Here is a 24,745-nt window from a genome sequence, read left to right as displayed (position 1 = left end):
CATACTGCAAATTGCTGCACTGATTAATGGTGAACTCTGCAGTGTAATTCCTCACTTTCCCCCATCCCCTCCATAACTCTCTCTCTCTGTTGGCTTCTGTGGACTGTGATTCAGAGATGCTCAAGTTACAATCCATGGTCTCAGAGCAGCACTGAACGAGAATTGCCATGCACACCAGACCCTGAAGCTAAAAAAGGTGAAATGATGAGGACAGGCTAGATAGGCGAGGGTTGCATTTAGAACATAAGAACATAAGAAATAGGAGCAGGAGTAGGCCATCCAGCCCTTCGAGCCTGCCCCGCCATTCAATAAGATCATGGCTGATCTGTCGTGGCTCAGTTCCACTTTCCCGCCCTCTCCCCATAACCCTTAATCCCCTCTCTTATCAAGAACCCATCAACCCGCTTCTTAAAAATATTTAGCGAGGTAGCCTCCACCACTTCAACGGGCAGAGAATTCCAGAGATTCACCACCCTTTGAGTGAAGAAGTTCCTCCTCAACTCCGTTCTAAACCGCCTCCCCTTTTATCTTGAGGCTGTGCCCCCTAGTCCTACTGTCTTTTTTGAGCGGGAAGAGTCTCTCCACCTCTATCCTATCCATCCCATTCATCATCTTATACGTCTCAATGAGATCTCCCCTCATTCTTCTAAACTCTAACAAGTACAAGCCTAGTTTATTCAGCCTCTCCTCATAGCTCAATCCCCTCAACTCCTTGTGCGTGGAAGATAAAGAGGTAATCTCATTGAGCTTTTTCACAATGATTAAAGGGATTGATATGGTGGACGAGAGAAACTTTCTCCTGTGGTGATTTGGAATCCAGAACCATAAGTCATAACCTTAAAATTAGAACATAGAACATAGAAAGCTACAGCACAAACAGGCCCTTCGGCCCACAAGTTGCGCTGATCATGTCCCTACCTACCAGGCCTATCTACAACCCTCAATCCCATTAAATCCCATGTACTCATCCAGAAGTGTCCTAAAGGACCCCAGCAAGTTCACCTCCACCACCATCGACGGCAGCCGATTCCACTCACCCACCACCCTCTGAACAAGACCACCATTCAGACGTGATGCCAGGAGACGCATCTTCACACAAAGACGAGTGGGCAACTGGGACTTGCTTCTTATGTGATGCTATTGAGGCTGGGGGTCTATTGAAATACATCAAAAGTGAGATTGATAGATTTTTGTTGGTTACAAAAAATGAGCAGGGTAGATGGAGTTGAGAGACAGATCAGTTACAAGAAAATTGAATGATGGAACAGATTTGACGGGTCGAATGTCTCCTCCTGTTCTATTATGTTAATAAAGGAGGAGTTCACATATGTGTGGCACGACGTGTAAATTCTGCTGGACTTCAGCTAGTCTCCCGCCCTGATTTTAGTGGGATACCAGTAGCATGATAATGCGCAGCTACCTCTGGCCTTGGAAGCTGATTGAACAAGTGTTTGTTCTCCCCTTTTCTTTCGGCTGAGAAGCCACCAGTCAAGCCCAGAGGAGGTGAGGTAAAAATAAGGACGTTTTGAACCAGACAGCGGGTGAAGGATGACTGAGGGAAACTTTGTGTAAAGAGAAAAGCCTTTGACAAGTACCACTATGCAGCAGTGTCTTGTGGGACTTTGAAGTGTTTACAACAAAGAGATAATCAGGGAAGATTCATCACCTAATATATCTTCAAGACAGCAATTTGTACCACAGGATATTGCACTTCATGTTCCAACTGACATTTCATAAACATGAGTAAGTCAGCGGAGACATTACAGAGCATAATAGTGAGCAGAGTGGGATTTACAATGCTTTGTGGTTCGCTTTTATGATGGAAAAACAGTCGGAAGTGCAACAATTAGAAAAAAGTAGCTGATGCTTATTTACGGCACCAGAACGTGACGGTCCTGCAAGCTTGGCTAGAGAGAGGATAAGAGTAGATCCCTGTTAAAGGAGACCGGGCTGGAGACTACTGGAATTAAGGGAAGCATTGCCAATTTCAACCAGAACTGTCTTTGATTTGATTTGACATGATTTGATTTATTATTGTCACATGTATTAACATACATTGTTTCTTGCATGTTGTACAGATAAAACATGCCATCATGGAGGAGCAATGGAGAGAGTGCAGAATGTAGTATTACAGTCATAGTTAGGATGTAGAGAAAGATCAGCTTAATACAAGGTAAGTCCATTCAAAAGTTTGACAGCTACAGGGAGGAAGCTGTTCTTGAGTCAGTTGGTTGAGTCTTGAGACTCAAGTGTGCAGAGTCCTCTTATGATAACCCCCAGGACATACATGGGGAATCCTTCATTGGCCTCTCAGTGGGACTCACAGAACATGAGTTCCCGTAGTGATAGGTAATTACCTACACAGGTGGAACTCGTATCCCGAGTCCTTTACAAATCAGGCCCCCGAGCGGGTCCATTATTCTCTGGTCCCGGATGGGACTTGTGTACATGCAGGACAGGCTTGTGGTTTAACTTTTGCTTTATGAAATAAAACACCGTTCCTTTCCAGTTGGCGTCTTGAGTTATTGCATGACTCCAAGCCCTAATTAAAATGGAAAATGGGGCTGTTACCAATCAATCAATCTGAGTTAGTGGCTGTACATTTGGACAACCATTAATATATTTGGTTTTCTGGCAATCTCTCTCAGTTTTCTCTTGTGCCCTCCAAGCCTCAACTAACACCACCCCCCCACCCACCCCCCCACACACATTTAGCCCTGAAAAATGTAAGGTGGTGCTTTCTGCGAGGACAAACAATGCACAGGAATACACAATGAACAATCGGATGCTCAGAAGCACAGAGGACCAGAGGGACCTTGGGGTCCATGTTCATAGATCCCTGAAGGTAGCAGGACAGGTGGTTTGCGAAGGTACATGGGATACTTGCCTTTATTAACGGGGGCATTGAATATAAGAGCAGGGACGTTGTGATGGGGCTGTATGAAACGTTCGTTAGACCACTGTTAGAGCACTGTGTGCAGTTCTGGTCACATCACTATCGTGTGATTGCACTGGAGAAGGTGCAGAGGAGATTCAGCAGAACGTTACCTGGGCTGGGACGTTTCAGCTATGAAGAGAGGCTGGTTAGGCTACGGTTGTTTTCCTTACAGCGGAGAAGGCTGCTGGGGGCTGGGGTGGGGTGGTGATTGGGTGGGTGGAGGGGGATGCGGCGGGGGTGGGGGGGGGGAGGGGGGGTGGGCGGTGTGGGAGGGGGGAGTGGAGGGGAGACCTGATTGAGGTGTAAAAAATTATGAGAAATATAAATAGGGTGGATAGCAAAAAACATTTTCCCTTAGTAAAGGAGTCAATAACTGGGCGGGGAGGGGGGTGGTGGGGCTGGTGATTTTAGGTAAAGGGCAGAGGATTTCGACGTGATTTGAGAAAACATTTTTTTCACCCAGAAAGTGTTGGGAATTTGGAACTTGCTGCCTGAAAGGGTGGTAGAAGCAGGAACATCATTTAAGAAGCATTTAGATGAGCACTTGAAACATCACAGTGTACAAGGCCACGGAGCAAGTGCTGGAAATTAGGATTAGTATAGATAGGTGCTTAATGGCTGGCACAGAGTTGATGGGCCGAAGGGTCTCTATCTTTGGCTTGATTAACCTGTGTCACACATGCCGGGGACATTTCATGACTCGAGCTACCCACTTCAATCATGAAAGTTCGACCTCAAGAACGGGTTACCCGGCCAGAAGCTAAGGGAGTGCAGAGTAAGCGAAAATATCCAAATGGCAAAACGAAACAACAAACACACTGGCATTTGAACAGAATTAATTCCCTGAACTTTATCCACCACTCTCACTATAGAGATCCTAATTACAATATCAGATGTTGGCAACAGAAACTACGCTGAAAAATTTACCACACATTTGTATCTCTGTGGGCAGAATAATAATTAATTGTCATAAATGATTAGTCTCTACTACAATCTCCTAATTTGGTGAAATCAAACTTCAGTCCCCTGTGGCTTTTGCCTTTGTTTCTGCGGATCACTCCAGGAGATGCGTTAACCAGACAGTTTTCATCGTGGTGTTTTTGTTGAGTAATTAAGTCACGTAGCTGGTGTTTCAGACGCAAAATGAAACCCGTGCCTGACTTCCAGGAGCTTTGTATTGTGCAGTTTTGTATTTTTATTGGCATTAACATCATTCCATTTCCACATTTGCAAAAAGGGGTTGGTTGAGGGTGGGGGGTGGGGGGGGGGGGGGGGGGGTTGGTGGTGGTGGTGGGTAGGGGGGGGGGGGGGGTCCCTCATCTTGTGCAGCTCCTGATGGACAATATTTTCTCTTGGCAAATCTCAGACCTGCATATTTTTTGATTCAGGATGACTCGAGAGTCATTCAAATATTCTGATTCCGGAATCCCTGACACCATTCGCGGACTTCCTCTTTCTTTTGCGAGTGCAGTTCCCACATTCGGCACTGCCGATCTGGCCAGCTCCATCGTGGAGGCAGTTATCTCCTCCCCCTTTACGTTTTTCATGGAGTTGAACTGGGGTTTTTAAAGAGTTGTGGTTCACAGCCCTTCAGTGGGGTTGTCAACTGTAATCTGCATCAGGGGACCTTTTGAGAGGTAAGTTCAAAAGCTTCCTCCCTATGTCAAGCTCTGCCCTTCCATCACATCAGTGAAGACAAAGTAGAAAAGATCGAGAGCTTCAGGTTTTTAGGTGTCCAGATCACCAACCATGCTGACATTATCGTTAAGAAAGCCCACTAACACCTCCACTTCCTCAGAAGACGAAGGAAATTTGGCATGTCAGCTACAACTCTCAACAACTTTTACAGGTGCACCATAGAAAGCATTCTTTCTGGTTGTATCACAGCTCGGTATGGGCTCCTGCTCTGCCCATGACCGCAAGGAACTACAAAAGGTGGTGAATGTAGCCCCATCCATCACATAAATCAGCCTCCCATCCGTTGACTCCATCTACACTTCCTGCTACCTTGGCAAAGCAGCCAGCATAATTAAGGACCCCACACACTCAGGACATTCTCTCTTTCATCTTTTTCCATTGGGAAAACAATACCAAGCACCAAACATCTCAAGGACAGCTTCTTCCCTAATGCTATCAGACTTTTGAATGGATTTACCTTGTATTAAGTCGATGTGCCTCTACACCCTAGCTATAACTGGACTCATTCTGCACTCTCTTGTTTCCTCCTCTATGAATGGTATGCTTTGTCTGTATAGCACACAAGAAACAATATTTTTCACAATGTGTTAATACATGTGATAATAATAAATCAAATCAAACCAAATCACCCACCTACAACCTCCCCACCCCACCCCCCTCCACCAATTCCATGCTCATTGACCCCCCACACACTGGCTACAAAAAAAGGACCCTTTCGAGGCTTTAGAATGAGGAATAATGAGGCTTAACTGAGAGACTGGACAACTGATACTTTTCTTCTTAACAGCTGTGCTGCAGAGAAAATATTGTTTCATTGACAGCTCAGATTCTCTGATTTCTACTGTCAATTTCACATTCCTTGTTTTTACCACATTAAGTGTTTTCAGGGGCTTGTGCTTTATGATAATTTCAAGGATCTGGAATAGTGACATTTTCATTGCAGTAAAATGATTTTTTTTCAACATGGGGGGGAACGTTATAGATGATTTTTTTAATTTAGATTTTCTACTGCCACTGTATGGTTCACTAGTTCCAAATAATGAGTGAATGGAGGTGCCATTACTTGGCAGAGAGACCATAGAATTATAGAACCCTACAGTGCAGAAAGAGGCCCTTCGGCCCATCGAGTCTGCACCGACCACAATCCCACCCAGGCCCTACCCCCATATCCCTACATATTACACCCACTAATCCCTCTAATTTACGCATCCCTGGACACTACAGGCAAATTCTTAGCATGGCCAATCAACCTAACCCGCACATCTTTGGACTGTGGGAGGAAACTGGAGTACCCGGAGGAAACCCATGCAGACACGAGGAGAATATACAAACTCCACACAGACAGTGACCCAAGCCAGGAATCGAACACAGGACCCTGGAGCTATGAAGCAGCAGTGCTAACCACTGTGCTACTAGAACATAGAACATAGAACATTACAGCGCAGAACAGGCCCTTCGGCCCACGATGTTGCACCGACCAGTTACATAACAATGACCCACTAACCTAAACCAATCCCTTTTCGTCCATAAACCTATCCACGGATCTCTTAAACGCCCCCAAACTAGGCGCATTTACAACTGCAGCAGGCAGGGCATTCCAATCCCTCACCACCCTCTGGGTAAAGAACCTACCCCTGACATCCGTCCTATAACTACCCCCCCTTAATTTAAAGCCATGCCCCTTCGTGCTAGATTTCTCCATCAGAGGAAAAAGGCTATCACTATCCACCCTATCTAAACCTCTAATCATCTTATATGTTTCAATAAGATCCCCTCTTAGCCGCCTTCTTTCCAGTGAAAACAACCCCAAATCCCTCAGCCTCTCCTCATAGGACCTCCCCTCCATACCAGGCAACATCCTGGTAAACCTCCTCTGCACCCTCTCCAAAGCCTCCACATCCTTCCTGTAATGTGGGGACCAGAACTGCACACAGTACTCCAAGTGCGGCCGCACCAGAGTAGTGTACAGTTGCAACATAACGCTGCGACTCCTAAATTCAATCCCCCTACCAATAAACGCCAAGACACCGTATGCCTTCTTAACAACCTTATCGACTTGATTCCCAACTTTCAGGGATCTATGTACACATACACCTAGATCCCTCTGCTCATCCACACTATTCAAAGTCCTCCCGTTAGCCCTATACTCGACACATCTGTTATTCCTACCAAAGTGAATTACCTCACACTTCTCTGCATTAAACTCCATCCGCCACCTCTCGGCCCAGCTCTGCAACCTGTCTAAGTCTTCCTGCAAACTATGACACCCTTCCTCACAATCTACCACACCTCTGACTTTGGTGTCATCAGCAAATTTACTAATCCACCCAACTATACCCTCATCCAGATCATTAATAAAAATTACAAACAGCAGTGGCCCCAAAACAGATCCCTGAGGCACACCACTCGTAACCGAACTCCATGATGAATATTTACCATCAACCACCACCCTCTGTCTCCTATCCGCTAGCCAATTCCTGATCCAATTCCCTAGATCTCCCCCAATCCCATACATCTGCATTTTCCGCAGAAGCCTACCATGGTGAATCTTATCAAACGATAACCTTACTGTGCCACTCCAGGAAGGATGGAAGGAAAGAGCTCTGCATAGGAAGGTGTGAGCCATAGGGGCATGGGTAGAAGGACAGAGATTGGCATAGAGTGCATGAGGTGCCACAAGGAATGGGTGGAAGGGCATAGCCTTGAATAGGTGGCATAAGGAACGACAGCAGTTTGATGAAATGACAGCACTTAGCATAACTAACATGGGAGCCATAGGAGATGGTTGGAAGAATATGACTTGGCAAAGGGACATGAAGGGCCATTGCGGGGGGTGACTAGATGGACAGAAATTGGCGCATTTTCTTGAGGGGACAAAAGAGGTGGATAGAAGGGCATACATTTAGGTTAGTGTGCGAGCACAAGGAGCCAAAGGGTGTGGGTGGAGGGGCATTATTTGGCAGAGGGGCATCAAGGGCCATTGCAGTGTGGTGCATGGGTAGAGCTTAGATTATGGGATGTGAGAGGTCGGGGGGGGAGGTAGAGGCCATGATTTGGCATGGACGAGGCATGGGGCGTGATTGGAGGGTAGGGAGTGTCAGCAGTTGAGGACTGTTAATATTTTAATTTCAATGGGACCAAGTCCATAGGGGAGTTATATAATTAATTAGACTGAGTTGCTCAACTCTGTCGCAGATTTACTAAGATGTAATCTACGAGTTATAACGGGGGGGTGGGGGTGTGTCAAGGCAACATTGTCAATGCTGGAGACAGCTGGCCCTCAGTTTGAGGGTGAGGTCTACTCAGGGTGGCAAGTTTCTGCTATGGGTCTTCATGTGACTGAACAGGCTGATTAGAACATAGAGCATAGAACACTACAGCACAAACAGGCCCTTCGGAAGTGGGGAGTTCTGATTACAAACAGGGCAGAGAAAGGCACACACAGATCAGAACTCCCCACTCACCTGACGAAGGGCAGAGCCCTGAAAGCTAGTGAATTTTGCTACCAAATAAACCTGTTGGCCTTTAACCCTGATGTTCTGACACTTCTTACTGTGTTTGCCCCTGTCCAATGCCGGCATCTCCACATCATGACGATCTAACTCCACACCACACCTGCCCCACGGTAATGAAGATCCCACCTTTGCAGCCGTTTTCCGATGGGGCGGCCTGAGCCCGGAACTTTCCTGATTCCTGCTGTCCCAGCTCGAGGATGGAAATCGCTGCCTTGGTACATGCCACCGATGTATAAATCCAGAATTAGACTGAGTTGCTCAACTCTGTCGCAGATTTACTAAGATGTAATCTACGAGTTATAGCGGGGGGGTGGGGGTGTGTCAAGGCAACATTGTCAATGCTGGAGACAGCTGGCCCTCAGTTTGAGGGTGAGGTCTACTCAGGGTGGCAAGTTTCTGCTATGGGTCTTCATGTGACTGAACAGGCTGATTAGAACATAGAACATAGAACACTACAGCACAAACAGGCCCTTCGGCCCACAAATTGTGCCAATCCTATCCCTACCTACCAGGCCTATCTATAACTCTCAATCCCATTAAATCCCTTGTACTGATCCAGAAGTCTCTTAAAAGACCCCAGCAAGTTTGCCTCTACCACCACCGATGGCAGCCGATTCCACTCACTCACCACCCTCTGAGTGAAAAACTTACCCCTGACATCTCCTCTGTGTGTAGGTCTTCTGGAGGTCTTCTCAACTGACACGTCTTTGAGCTCAGGGGCAGGAGATCTCACAAGGAAGTAAAGCCTGGAGTGAAAGATTTGCTTCTGTTTTATTCATTCTCTGCGACCGCTCTGCCTCATCTTTTAGGGAGGATGAGTAGGTGGCCTTGGAGAGGATATGGTCTCGGCAGCTCAGCTCAGCTCAGCACGAAATGAGGTTGTGGGCAGACAGTTGGGATGGAAGCAGTCAGTTGGGAATTTAGTTTTTAGCAGAGACTGAAGGCAATCAATTTGACCATCTCAATGTTTAATTGGAGGATATGTCAGTACAGGATGTCAGATGAGTATAGAGTCATAGAGTCACAGAGGTTTACAGCTTGGAAACAGGTCCTTCAGCTCAACTTGTCCGTGTCGCCCTTTCATTAACACTAAGCTAGTCCCAATTGCCCACATTTGCCCATATCCCTCTATACCCATCTTACCCATGTAACTGTCTAAATGATTCTTAGAAGACAAAATTCGACCCGCCTCTACTACTACTTCTGGCAGCTTGTTCCAGACACTCACCACCCTCTGTGTGAAAAAATTGCCCCTCTGGACTCTTTTAACTACCTCCCTTCTCACCTTAGACCTATGCCGTCTCGTTTCAGACTCCCCTGCCTTGGGAAAAGACATTGACTGTCTACATTATCTGTGCCTCTCCTTATTGTAAAGACCTCTATAAGATCACCCCTAAGTTTCCTACACTCCAGCAAAAAAAGTCCCAGCCTATTCAGCCTCATTATAGTTTGAACAATCAAGTCCCAATGGCATCCTAGTAAATCTTTTCTGCACTCCTTCTAGTTTAATAATGTCCTTTCTATAATAGGGTGACCAGAGCTGTACACAGTACTCCAAGTGTGGCCTTACCAATGTCTTGTCCAACTTCAACAAGATGTTCCAACTCCTGTATTCAATGTTCTGACCAATGAAACCAAGAATGCCAAATTCTTTCTTCACACCCTGTCCACCTATGACTCGACTTTCAAGGAGCTGTGAACCTGTACACCTAGATCTCTTTACTCTATAACTCTCTCCAATGCCCTACCGTTAACTGAATAGGCCTTGTCCTGGTTCAATGTACCAAAATGCATCGCCTCGCATTTATCTAAATTAAATTCTATCTGCCATTCGCCAGCCCACTGCTAATTGATCAAGATCCCATTGCATTCCTAGATAACCTTCTTCACTGTCCACTATGCCACCAATCTTGGTGTCACCTCCAAACTGACTAATCATACCTCTTAAATTCTCATCCAAATCATTGATATAAGCATCAAATAACAGTGGACCTAGAACTGATTCCTGAGGCACACCACTGCTCAGAGGCCTCCAGTTTGAAAAACAGCCCTCTACAATCACCCTCCATCTTCTATCATCAAGCCAGTTTTGTATTTAATTGGCTACCTCACCCCGGATCCCGTGATTTAACTTATGCAAGAACTTACCATGCAGTACCTTGTCAAAGGCCTTGCTAAAGTACATGTAGACAACATTGACTGTGCTGCCCTTATCTATCTTCTTGGTTACAGCAGTATGTTGGGAGTGCAATATAGCAAATCAGAAGATGTGGAGGTTCCAAGGGGGGGTGATGGTAAGGTAAAGCTCAGTCCCTTCAGTACACATGCAGAAACAAGTTTCAGATGGTGTGTCAAGGAATAGCATGCAGATGTGAAGTAAGAGGGAACCAAAGATAGAAATTTGAGAGGTAATAGTGTAGGAGTGGGAAGAGACTCTTTGGCTTTGATGAGCACATCCTGAAGTTGTCTAAAAGAGCAACATAATTCAAGTTACTGCTCTTCCTTTAGGAGCTCCCTGCAAACCCTTTCCTCTCTTTGCCACGGTGCCTTCTTGGGAGCTTTTGGTTTTGTACGTTGAGCCATTGAACAGAAGCTAAGGTCTACGTCTCTCTTTTTCTGCGTCTCACTGGCATTGACTTCAGAGCCGACTTTACAGAGTAACATTGGTCCCTCGTTTGAATGCAAAGAGACCTAGTGAAGACAAGTGATGAGCTGCCTTCCTTCTCACTCAGTTATTGTGAGTGAGCACGTGCATCCGACTGATCTCTGGTTGTCAGATACACACGCTTCTGCCAAAATAATAAAGCCCAATGATTCTATTCTTCTGTTCCGCTGCTCAGCTGATTAAATTATTTGGATCGAACAAACCTGGAGTCAGTTCAATGTTAATGACTATATACGCCGTTGCCAAAATAATGGTCTGTTGGGATCAGACCTGATATCAACCGTAGATAAAAGCAGTCAATTTGTAAATGATTGTATCACAGCTCATTGAATTCCTCATTGTTCAATGCTTCAATCAGAATAGCAAACAAAAGGAAAATAAAATCAGAAAAACACACTTTACGCAAAGTAGCTTAGTTGACTGAAATGTGTTGCTGCCTTGAGATGTTATTTGGCAGTTAATCAATGGCCTTTAGTGTGGGACACGATGAAATGTAGATGTATGTGATGGGAATTAATTGAAAGGGATTTGGGCCATTTAATTCAAAACCTTGCAATTCTGGGAAATGTTGGGCCAGATTTAATGAGGTGGTGCAGTGGGGCAGAGCTGATGGTGAACTGTTAGCTTTTGCCCTCATCTTCGTTCTGAAACTGACTGCTGCTTCAAGACACCAAACATGTACAGGTTAGCACGGAAATCCTGAGATTGCGATCCCTCACTTTGGGCTCTGACGCAAGCTGTGATGTGGCTCCTCCAATTGATTTTCTTCTGGTTCTCCAGTTTCCTCCCACAGTCCGAAAGACATGCTGGCCCTGCTAAATTCTCCCTCAGTGTACCCGAACAGGCGCCAGAGTGTGGCAACTAGGGGAATTTCACGGGGGGCACAGTGGTTAGCAGTGTTGCCTCATAGTGCCAGGAACCCAGTTTCAATTTCTGGCTTGGGTCACTGTCTGTGCGGAGTCTGCACATTCTCCCCGTGTCTGCATGGGTTTCCTCCGTGTGCTCCGGATCCTCACACAGTCCAAAAGACGTGCTGGTTAGGGTGCATTGGCCATGCTAAATTCTCCCTCAGTGTACCCGAACACACGCTGGAGTGTGACAACTCAGGGATTTTCACAGTAACTTCATTGCAGTGTTAATGTAAGCCTACTTGTGACACAAATAAATAAACTATGAGCTTTCAGAAAACTTTTCCTGCTTCCACATCACCATTGGAAATGCCTTAAAATGTTTCAACAAATTGAACTAAGATTTTAACATGATGTGTGAGATAACTATTGCCCTGAACAATAATTTGAGAAATATTATTAAATTAATCCATTGTGATTAACTAGTAGGTTTAACCATTTTATCAGAGTTTTTAATAGAAAATTTCAGCTTCTGCCTTCACCCCATGTGTGTCCCAAACTTAATTAGATTTGTGGAAGTATTTTTTTTAGTGTTTTTTCTTTACTGATTGGCTGTCTATGAGAATTCTTTTTTGTGGTTGGAGGGCTGCTTGGACAACTTGATGACACCACTGCAGCTTCTTGGTCAGAATCCCTAGTCAATAATGTTACAATCGGTTGGAATAGCACCTCAGGGTAATACAGCTGGAATCCTGGCCAGGGCTCACTTGATTGCGCAGCAAGGCTTACTTTGGGGTCAGTGGTGAGCACTCTTGCGTTGCTACTGACTGCAAACACAAGGCTTTTTTTTATTTGGGATTGGTTTGGAACTGGTTCGTTCAGTGAACTTGTACAATGTAAGTGAATGGTTTGTACCAACTTTTACAGATGCATCATAGAAAGCATTCTTTCTGGTTGTATCACAGCTTGGTATGGCTCCTGCTCTGCCCATAAGTGCAAGAAACTACAAAGGGTCGTGAATGTAGCCCAGCCCATCATGCAAACCAGTCTCCCATTTATTAACTCTGTCGACACTTCCCACTGCCTCGGCAAAGCAGCCAGCATAATTATGGACCCCACCCACCCCAGGTATTCTCTCTTCTACCTTCTTCCATCAGAAAAAAGATACAAAACTCTGAGGTCACATACCAACTGACTCAAGAACAGCTTCTTCCCTGCTGCTGTCAGACTTTTGAATGGACTCACCTTGCATTAAGCTGATCTTTCTCTGCACCTTAGCTATGAGTGTAACACTACATTCTGCACTCTCTTGTTTCCTTCTCTATGAGCAGTATGCTTTGTCTGTATAGCACGCAAGAAACCATACTTTCCACTGCATGCTAATACATTTGACAATAATGAATCAAATCAAGCCAAAATATGACAGAAGTGATTAGGGAAAGATCAGCTACCTGAATGCCTTCTTCCCCTCCCCACAGGTGCTGATGAACTTTTTCAGTATTTTCTGCTTTAATTTCAGATTTTCAACATTTTCAGTATTTTGCTTTTTGAATAGGGAAGGGTTTGGTCCATTGGATTCTGCCTAATGAGCTTTGTGTGAGTTGCATTTTGGTTGATTTGAATTCCATGCAGTGCAATTAGAATGAGGAATATTTTGGCCCATTACAATTTTATCTAAAAAATTGATGGAAAGAGATTGGGTTTTCTTGAACCTAGAGGTGCAATAAATAGTATTGTTTTCACTGGAAAGACAGAGGCTGAAGGGAGACCTGATAGAGGACTACAAAGTTATGAGAGGCATGGACAGGATGGATAGTGAGGGGCTTTTTACCAGAATGGAATGTCAATTACAACACCCGTCCACCGCTACTCTCTGTCTTCGATAAGACAGTCCTGTATCCATCTAGTCAGCCCACCAGGAATTCCACGTGATTTTAGTTTTTGTATTAGTCTGCCTTGCAGGGCCTTGTCAAACATCTTACTAAAGTCCACACAAACGACATCCACATTCCTTCCCTCATCAATATTCTTTGTCACCTCTTCAAAAAACTCAATCGATTTGGTAAGACATGACCTTCCCCGTACAAAACCATGTTGCCTGTCACAATCTAGTCCATTTTCCTCCAAATGTGCAAATACCCTGTCCCTCAGTACCTTCTCCAAAAGCTTCTCCACCACTGATGGCACAGGTTCAAGGTGAAAGTTTAAGGGAGATGTGCGCAGGAATTCTTTTATGCAGAGAGTGGTGGATGTCTGGAACACGCTGCCAGAGGAGGTGGTGGAAGCAGGCACATTAGCAATATTTAAGAGGCATCTAGATGGATGAATAGGGAGGGAATAGAGGGATACAGACCGAATAAGTGCAGATTTTTTTTTAGTTTAGTTAGGGCATTATGATTGGCACAGACTTTGAGGACAGAAAAGCCGGTTGTGTTCTACTTTACTTTGTTCTTTGTATAATGAGAGTGGAGGAGATATCCCAAAATTCCAGTCAAACTTTATATTAAAGCTCTCCATTTGATCGAATCTTGACGTCAGCTTGAGACATGGATGCAAAGAACAGCTGAGAAATCTACATTCTATCATTCAGCAGCAGAATGTGTTGGATATGTAAATAAACCAAACTATTCTATTGCATGAAATCATCCAGTAATGATCTTTCCTCTGTCACAGTGCTGGAGCACAGTGTTCTTGTCACCCCCACTTTATGCCAAATCAGTGTAAAACCATTTCATACTATGTGACAGCGTGTTTGGAAGACATTGGAGGCCGCTACCGTTCCCTATAACATTTACTGATGTTTTCTCTCTGCCATTACTAGTGTTACTTCAAACATAATGACACTGTAAAGAACCTCTTGTATCAGAAAATGTGCAAGAGAAGCCAAATTCTTAGTGGAAGTTGAAAGTGCACAGAGGCACCTGTCTATCATAGTCAATCCTAATGTAATGGAAGCCAAACTGCATTGATTGTTGATGATCACAAGGCCTCCAAGTACTCATTTTCTAAAATAATATCATGCTCAGAGCGCAATTATCTACAATTTCGGTGTAACGTCAGTACTCTGAGAGATCTGAAAGGTCTTCTCTATGTTTGAACTCATCATTAAAACTCTTGTCTTTTTATCAATTCGTAGAAGAGCCCAGTCCTCCGACAGTGCAAGGACACAGTGGCAACGGCAAGAACTATAAACTGGTTGTGACGAAGCAAGATGACGGAGGATCACCCATCCTAAAATATGTGCTCAAATACAGAACCGTGAGTACGCTGATATGCTACTGCTTAACCACAGGGGAATTGAAATGATGAGATAAGTAAGAACCTTGATGGTATTCAAACGGTGTGCCCCCAAGAGAGAGCTGACTGTGTTAACGTGTGAGTTAATGTGTTATTTAAAACTGCAGAGAGAGACAAATGTCAGTGCAGCTTTAGGCCAAGTTGACTGGATCTACACAGTGGATGTTACACTCTACTTTTAGCTTTGGGGCTGATTTATGGCAATGAGCCCCAAGCCCACATTCGACCCTGGTGAGTCCCAGGGATGTTTGGATCCAGAGACACCCTCCAAGAATATTATTTTTAAATCCAGTGGTGGGTGTTTTCCCATCCTGCCCACCACAGGAATTGAAGCGGGTGGCGGGGGCGGGATAGGGGGTTGGTGGGCCGGGCCATGCACAGGTCCATTGACCTCAGGCAAGATTTTCCAGTATTGGGATGAGCGTGGCCAGAAAATCCTGCCAGTGTATCTGTATAGGTCACCTTGTTAGTGCACCACTAGTTTCCTGATTTGCCCCCCTGCCCCATACTACATTTATTATAAGCAGAATTATTTCCACCATTGTTTTCTACAACTTGCCGCACCCAAATTAATTCCATTTCTCAATTTTCTGAGCTCAGATCCTTTCTCACTCCTCTCTTTATCCAATCCTTTACTATCAGGGCAACTCCTCAACTCCTGCTCCTTTACCATTTTTCCAATCTATTCTAAAATGCAGATACTTAACCTTGGTCACTCTGCAACTACATCTCTATTATAGCTGTAAGGTCAAACCCATTAATTTCTATTTGTACTGTTAATCCACTTCATTCCTTATGAATGCTTCTCACATTCAAATATAATGCATTTGGATTTGTTTCTCATGTTACCGAGAGTTACCATTGCTACTAATGCTCCATTATGTTTGTTAAGTAAGATATAGGAGCAGAATTAGGCCATTTGGCCCATCGAGTCTGTTCCGCCACTCGATCATGGCTGACATGCTCCTCATGCCCATTTTCCTGCCTTCTCTCCATAACCTTTCAACTCATTACCAATTAAAAATCTGTCTAACTCCTCCCTAAATTTACTCACTGTCCCGGCATCCACTGCACTTTGGGGTCGCATATTCCACAGGTTCACAACCCTTTGGGAGAAGTAGTTTCTCCTCAACTCTGTTTTAAATTTACTACCCCTTATCCTAAGACTCTGACCTCTTGTCCCAGAATGCCCCACCAGAGGAAGCATCCGCTCCATGTCTACTTTATCCATATCTTTTATCATCTTGTATATCTCAATTTGATCTTCCCCTCATTCCTCTAAATTCCAGATAGTATAGACCTAAATTGTTCAATTTCTCTTAACACGATAAATCCCTTATCTCTGGAATCAATCTAGTGAACCTTCTCTGAACTGCCTCCAATGACACTGCATCTTTCCTCAAATAAGGGGACCAAAACTGTACACAATACTCCAGATGTGGACTCACCAATGTCTTGTGTCATTGCAACAATACTCCCTCATCTTTATATTCTATTCCTTTAGCTATAAATGCTGACATTCCATGCACTTTCTTTATTATCTGCTGCACCTGCACGCTAGCTTTCTGTGAATCATGAACGAGGACACCCAGATCCCTCTGCACCGGAGCACCCCAAAGTTTCTCCCCATTTAAATAATATTTTGCCTTTCTATTTTTCCAAACAAAATGCATGAAATTACATAAAATTATATAACAACAGTAACTTATATTTTTATTGTGTCCTTAACAAAATAAAATCTGTCACTGTGCTACACAACAGCATCAGAAAATAATAAATGGCACAAAGCCACTAAGTATTACGTAGAGTTTGCAGCACAGATATAAGGCATTTGAATCTATGCTTGCAAAAGTCTTCTCTAGTTCAATTTCATCTCAGCCCATCAGCAGTTCGTTCTACATGTTACACTTCAATGCTGACTGGTGAAAAATAACCTAGTCATTTATTGCAGTGGAACTACCACTATTTTGGACCTCCATTCAGTGAGATATGAAAGCTGATAAGTGCCTCGCAAACCAAATCTCAAAGGGAAACTTGGCAAACTATCACAACTCTTTTCTTTTCATCCCGCCCACCTCCACTCCACCGACCCCGAGTAGGTACGTGTCCTGAAGTCAGAAGCCACAAAATCCAGTAAAACTTTTAAGCATTAAATTAACACAGTTGTTAAGAAAACAAAAACTTCAACTTGCACGATTACATTTATACAGCTAAAATTGGTTTTACAGAACATTCCCCAAAAAGATTTCTTACTTGGTTAGACTCACAAATTTACACCCATTTAGGCAACAATCCTTTATAGATATTTAATTTTAAAAATCCAGTAACAATACCCCCAAAGACAAAGCCACTGTCACTTATGTCGGGTATATCACACAATATCTCAGTCCCCTCTTCCACTTCATTTCCCCTGAAGCGTGTTTCCCCTTCTTCCATCTTGATTCCATTGTTTTTATCCTTCTTTGAAATGTACCTTTCCCAAAGTATAACAATCATTACTGTTTTCCCTACTGTCACTACCTTCAGGTCAAATAAAATTTAATAACTTTGTCTTATTTATTTATGACATTTTCCAATTTATTGAACCCTTTTTACTTCTCTTTGAAATGAAACAACTGAACAATATAAACCTTCTTCATCTCCGAATGTAAATTTTTACCCATTGTTTATTTACTTATTGCAGATTCAACTTGGCCATATTTACTTCAAGTGCCTGCCTTTCATTTCAAGAGCCCTTTAATGTCCTCCACCTTGTTGATGACTAGTCTCCAGCTTAATTAAATTATCTGTGCACAGACATACGCAGGCACATACCTGATGAGCCCACTTCACGGAATTGCACAATCTCTAGATATTCCTTACAATTTAAATAAAGCACATGCAGTGGGTGGCACAATGGCTAGCATTGCTGTCTCACAGCGCCAGGGACCCAAGTTCAATTTGGGTGACTGTGTGGAGTTTGCACATTCTCCCCGGATCTGCGTGGGTTTCCTTCGGTTTCTCCGGTTTCCTCCCACTGGCCAAAGATGTGCAGTTATATGGGTTGACCATGGTAAATTGACCCTTAGAATCCAAAGATCTGTAGGTTAGGGAGATTAATGGGGAATGAGGTTGAGGTGTTCCTGGGTGGAATACTCTGTCAGCTGGTCAGTGCAGATTTGATGGGATGAATGGCCTCCTTCTGCACTGAAGGGATTCTATGATTCTACTCTTTAAGAGAAAATTCCATTCTCCACACAAACTTTAATATCCTAGACAGGATCTTCTCCCCTCTAAACCCATGTTACTTGCCATCCTATTCCTCCAGCAACAAACCTGGAGATCTCTAAGTTGTCAGTTAACATGCTAATGAAAAACATTTTGTCAATCAAATGCATTAAGAAGAGTTTAATTACAGAACCTAGTAAAACTAAACAACTGTAGCACTGTTGGCAATACTTCCTTGTTAATAAGAGTGGGTGGTAATGGTGCATTTGTGCTAATTGGGTTACTTAAATATAGTTACACAGTGTTTGCAGCACGGAAACAGATGGATTTTTAAAATTTAGTTTCTTATTGTCACAGGTATTGGGATGCAGTGAAAAATATTGTTTCTTGTGTGTTATACAGACAAAGCACACCATTCATAGAGTACATCGGGGAGAAAGAAAGGAAATGATGCAGAATATAGTGTTTCAGTTATAGCTAGGGTGTGGAGAAAGATCAACTTAATCTAAGGTGGGTCCATTCAAAAGTCTGTTGGCAACAAGGAAGAAGCTGTTATTGAGTCGGTTGGCACGTTTCTTATTCCAGATGGAAGAAGGAAGAAGGAACCGGGTGGCATGGTGGAACAGTAGTTCGCATTGCTGCCTCACAGCGCCAGAGACCCAGGTTCGATTCCCAGCTTGGGTTACTGTCTGTGAAGAGTTTGCACATTCTCCCCGTGTCTGCATGGGTTTCCTCCAGGTGCTCCGGTTTCCTCCCACAGTCTAAACGACACGCTGATTAGATGCATTGATCCAAACAGGCGCTTAAGTGTGGTGACTAGGGGAATTTCACAGTAACTTTGTTGCAGTGTTAATGTAAGCCTTACTTGTGACAATAATAAACAAGCTAATCTGAACCAAACTTTACGTGGAAGAGAGTATGTCCGGGGTGCGTATGGTCCTTGATTATGCTGGCTGATTTTCCGAGGCAGTGGGGAGTGCAGACAGAGTCAATGGATGGGAGGCTGGTTTTGCGTGATGGACTGGGCTTTGCTCACGACCCTTCGTAGGTTCTAAGCTGTGGGGGCTGACGCAAAATCAAAGCTGAAATAGGGAGACTATTAAACAAAAAAGTCAAGGCTTATGGAAAATTGGAAAGTGAAGTTGAGACTAGGAATGGATCAGCCACTATCTTATTACATTTTGGAGTAGGTTCTCGGGACCATATGGGCCTACTCATGCTCCTACTTCTTATGCCAGCATCTATGCACTGTGAAGGCCATCTCCCACATCATTTTGTTTAATTCCATTAGCATATCCTTCGTGTAATGGCGCAACCTCGCTGAAATGCTTGTTTGCCATGCTACATTCCAGCTCACACGGCTGCTCAGCTATGATGCTTTATTGATGAGATGGCTTTTCAGAAGTTACACCACAGACCGTAATGTAAGTGGGAATGAACAACTCACAGACTCATTTGTACAGTTTCATTAAGAAGGAGGTGAGGAAGAGAGATGGGACATGTGCACGGTTCTACACTGCCCTCCAGTGCTTGAAGTTGTACACAGTGGTCATGTCTATGAGCTTTTGCCAAGATACAACTTGTAACCAGTTGCATTCTCCACTTCTTATACAAACGACGCATTCAGCATTCCGGAGCACCGGTTTAGAAAAACTTCCAAATCTGCCTAGAAGTAAAATAGCCGGAGTGACAGACATTGTAAACCTCATGGCAGATTTAAATATTAGATCTACTTTGCACTTGGCAGGTATCTTTTCAATTATCCCACTGCTCTCTACTTTCTCAGAAGGCTAAGGAAATTTGGCATGTCCGCTATGACTCTCACCAGCTTTTACAGAGGCGCCATTATTTCCGGTTATATCACAGCTTGGTATGGTTTTCTTAGGTATCGGGATGATGGTCGTTTTCTTGAAGCAGAAAGGGACCTCAGATTGTTGTAAAGAGAAATTGAAGATATCTGTGAATACCCCTGCCAGCTGATCCACAGAGGATTTGAGTGCACTTCCAGGTATCCCATACGGTCCTGTCACTTCCTGTGGGATGACTCCAAGAAAACTGCTCTGAAAACTGTAATGGTGACCCCAGAAAAGGTGCATTTAAGACTCCGAGGGTGGAGGGCATGTTTATGCTGACCCCTTGCTCAGAATGGGCATAGAATGCAGTGAGCTCATCGGGGAGGGGTGTATTGGAGCTGGTGATTTTACATGCCTTCATCTTGTAGCCTGTTGTGTCTTGCAGACCTTGCCACAGTCAGTGGGAGTCTACATGACTAGCTTGGTCCAGTGTGTATTATCTTTTGTCATCTTTGATGGATCTCCTTCGATCATATAAAAGCAAAATACTGTGGATGCTGGAATCACCCCTCAATCTCTGTCGTTCAACTGGGAACAAACTAAGTTTTTCCAACCTCTCGTCATAGCTGTTGCCCACCATACTAGGCAACACCCTGGTAAATCTCCTCTCCAAAGCCTCCACGTCTTTCTGGTAGTGTGGTGAACAGAATTGAAGCTACATTCCAAGTGCGGGCTAACTAAGATTCTTGAAAGCTGCAACAGGACTTGCCAATTTTTAAACTCAATGCCCCAGCCGATGAAGTGAAGCATGCCACATGCCTTCTTGACTACCTTCTCCACCTCCGTTGCAGGTGACCTGTGTACCTGTACGTCCAGATCCCTCTGCCTATCAATACTCTTAAGGGTTCTGCCATCAAGAGGAATCATTATTTGTTCGGATGTTGGGGGAGAACTGAAAGCAGGAATGCAGTCTTATTTGGCAGTGGGGGTCATGGAGTTGGGAAGCGTTCTTACCTCTACCTTGTTTATAGTTACTCGCCCCTAAATAAACCTGTTTGTTTTTCTGCCTTGTTGGACATCGGTTCCTTGCAGCTATTACACTTTGATAAATCTCCTCAACAGGCAGTGAACTGTGAACAATAATTCAACAAGTACAGCAGTCTTTTGTTGCAGCTCTGTGAAGTGTTATGGTCCTGGCTGCTTTGTAATGTCTCCGAGATATTGCATTGTCCTTAACCTGTACAGGGCTGATTAATTCACCCTTTTCCATTCAAAACAAGATTGAGGTCAGGGGTGCAGCACTGATTGGTTTAATTTCATGCAGTGTTTCTGCTGTCGTGTCTGATGGGGTGCATTCGAGAAAGGTATCGTACAAATGTGCAATTTGTTTGTATTTATCAATAAAATGAAAAGGCTGATTTCTGGTGGTGGAGATTGAAAGGTGAGTTCGACTTAGGTTTGGAAAAAGCAAATAAAGCAAGACTCGCATATCTATTGGACATTTTATGACCTGGGACATGCCCCCAAAGCACTTTACTGTCAATGAAGTGCGTTTTGAAGTGTAGTCACTGTTGTAATTTAGAAACAGGTAGCGATTTTCACTCAGCAATCCTCCGCAAACAACCATCTGCAAATGTCTCAATAATTTGGTTTTGTGGTGTTGATTGAAGAATCATTGTTTGCTGGGATACTGGGGGGGAATTTCCCTGCTCTCCATTGAAATAAATTAAGTTTAAGTTTATTTATTCATCACAAGAAGACTTACCTTAACACTGCAATGAAGTTACTTTGAAAATCCCCCAGTCGCCACACTCCGCGCCTGTTCAGGTACACTGAGGAAGAATCTATCATGGCCAATGCACCTAAGCAGCACGTCTTTCAGACTGTGGGAGGAAACCGGAGCACCCAGAGGAAACCCAAGCAGACATGGGGAGAAGGTGCAGACTCTGCACAGACAGTGACTCAAGCTGGGAGTCGAACCCGGATCCCTAGCTCTGTGAGGCAGCAGTGCTAACCACCATGCCACCATGCAGTAATGTATTGGGATCTTTCCCATGTGAATTATTTGGCTGGTTTTCACATTTGCTACTGACAATTACAACCTACATACACACATAAAGGCTCTGAGGGTTTTGTCCGTACCTCGAACACCATTTGTGTTAGAACAGAAAGGGAATCATTTATTTCTAACCTTAAAGGGGGGGAGAGAGAATAGAAACACAGAAACAATGATCACCAAGCCAACTCTTCGTGTGTTTAGCTATTAATAATCCTCAAGATTCACGTACCAGATTTCCCCCTTCCCTCCCTCAGATTTATCGTTCTTTATTGTTGGTTTTTTTCACCCTGAGCTGTCATCTGCTTATCAGCCTAGAAATGTAAGTTGGGCAGAAAATGATCCTCAAGTGATCTTAATTGGGGCAAGGTCTGGCATCCCATCCAAGGCTTTGCCCACCACAGTGTGAAGTCACCCCGGGGTTGGTGTGGGCAAGAACCCAGAGGGAATCATGCCTGAGCAATTTTACCCTCCTCTGAACCCACCAGGGTGAATTCAAAATAATTCATTGGCTGCTTCACTTTCTGTTCAAGGTTATGATTTTTTAAATTTGACCTCAGACAGAGGGTCTTTGGCAAAACCCCATCCATTGTCCATGCCTAGTTGCCCCTGAGAAAGGCGGTGGTGGGCCTTAACTGCTGCAGACCCTGTAGTAGTGGTTGTCCTATCCTGACTCCCCTACTGAATTCAATTTGTCAAGTAAGAAATAGCAGGACACTGAGCCAATAGTTGAAATTGAGAAGACACATGACTTGAAAGAGAATATGGGATGTGATGGGGCTCCCACAATTTGATTATCTGTCCCTTATCAAGGCTGCAGAGGACGCAAGTTTAGTTGAGATGAATGCGTTGAATGTACTCAAGAGGCAGCGAGGTATAGCATTTGGGGCGAATGTGGGCAAAGGTTATGGGGAGAAAGCAGGATTAGGTTATTGAGTTGGATGATCATGATGAATAGCGGAGCTGGCTCGAAGGGCCAAATGGCCTCCTCCTGCTCCTATCTTGTATGTTTTTATGTTTGACATATTGAGCTGTTGTCGTGCACCCCGTATATTATGGACCTTTCAACTACAGAGTGAAAATAATGGAAAGCATGGATTTTCTTTATTCATTATAGGATGTGAGCATCAGTGGGTAGGGCAATTTGTTGCCCATCCCTAATTACCCCTGAGAAAGTGGTGGTGAGCTGCCTTCTTGGACTTGCAGTCCCTGAGGTGTAGGTACATCCACAGTGCTGTTAGGAAGAGAATTCCAGGATTTTGACCCAGCGACAGTGAAGGAACGGTGATATGTTTCCAGTTCAGGCTGGTGAGTGACTTGGAAGTGAACACCTAGGTGGTGATTGTTCCTGGGTTTCTGTTTCCCTTGTCCCTGATGATAGCAGTTGTCAGTTTACAAATATAAGATGCCACAAGCAAATAAAGTCAATGGTTAAAGGATAAATGCTTCTTGAACGAGCTAGATAAGAACCCATTCAAATATTGCAGTGGTACTTTTCTCAGAATTGACAGGCTTTTTTGGTTTTAACTCAAGGCACTGGAAAAACTGCAGAAAAGGATTTACATAGTTGAACACAAAACTGTGAGGTTATAACTCTCTAGAAATGTTGATTTGATTTGATTTATTATTGTCCTGTATTGTATTAGTATACAGTGAAAAGTATTGTTCCTTGTGCACTAGACAGACAAAGCACACTGTACATAGAGAAAGAAAGGAGAAGGTGCAGAACGTAATGTTGTAGACATAATTTAATATGGTTAAATTATTAATCATTTAGAAAGATTAATTCTAAAGTTTGATGGCAGCAGAGAAGAAACTGTTTTTCTGTTTGTTGGTTTGTGATCTCAGACTTGGTGTATGTTTTTCCCGACGGAAGAAGGTGGAAGAGAGAATGTGAGGTCCATAATTATGCTGACTGCTTCTCTGATGCAGCAGGAAGTATGGACAGAGTCAATGGATAGGAGGCTGGTTTGAATGATTGACTGGGCTTCATTCACAGCCCTTTTTAGTCTCTTGCAGTCTTGGAGGGAGCAGAAACCATACCAAGCTGCGATACAACCAGAACGATATTGCAGCTTCCTCTTAAATCTATTTATACAATTTAGTCCATATGATCATAACATGTAAGAGCAGAATTAGGCCATTCGGCCCATTGAGTCTATGATGCATCTGTAAAAGTTGGTGCCAGTTGTAACAGACGTGCCAAATTTCCTTAGTTTTCCAAGAAAGTAGAGATATTGGTGAGCTTTCTTAACTTGATCAAGAAGAGGCTGTTCACACTGGTAACTAGAGGCTGCGGGGTAACCTCATCGCACTTCTTAAAAATTATTAAGGTGCATGGTGAGGTAGACATGGAGAAAATCTTTCTATTTGTTGAGGAGGCCAAATGTAGAAGACACAAATATAATAGAGTCAGTGATAAATTTGACAGGAAATTCAGAAGAAAGTTGCTTGATTTGATTTATTGTTGTCATATATATTAGGATACATCGAGAAATATTGTTTCTTACGCACAGTACAGACAGAGCATGCCGTTTATTGAGTACATAGGGGAGAAGGAGAGGAGAGGGTGCAGCATGAAGTATTACAGTCACAGCTAGGGGATATGGAACTTGTGACTACAAAGAATAGCTGTGTTAAAGGCAAGACTAGGATCCGAGGGCAGAACCTCAGAATAAAGGGACAACCTTTTAGAACTGAGAAAAGGAGGAATTTCTTCAGACACAGG

At 43.8% G+C, this 24,745-nt stretch overlaps 1 protein-coding gene across 3 annotated transcripts in view; it reads left to right on the top strand.

Annotated features, from left to right (window-relative positions):
* The window catches only part of ncam2a (neural cell adhesion molecule 2a), a 1,336,232-nt gene that overhangs the window by 1,227,471 nt on the left and 84,016 nt on the right, over positions 1 to 24,745 (top strand). For all 3 annotated transcript variants that reach the window (XM_080203386.1, XM_080203385.1, XM_080203387.1), the window contains exon 14: positions 14,801 to 14,922. In XM_080203386.1, coding sequence (XP_080059512.1) covers positions 14,801 to 14,922 — 122 coding nt within the window. The remainder of the gene's footprint in view (positions 1 to 14,800; positions 14,923 to 24,745) is intronic.

The sequence above is a fragment of the Carcharhinus amblyrhynchos genome, chromosome 15 (genome assembly GCF_965287045.1).
Source record: "Carcharhinus amblyrhynchos chromosome 15, sCarAmb.v2.hapA, whole genome shotgun sequence".
NCBI lineage: Eukaryota > Metazoa > Chordata > Chondrichthyes > Carcharhiniformes > Carcharhinidae > Carcharhinus > Carcharhinus amblyrhynchos.
The sequence above is the reverse complement of the archived record's forward strand: the minus strand, read 5'-3'. Positions and strand labels throughout refer to the sequence as shown.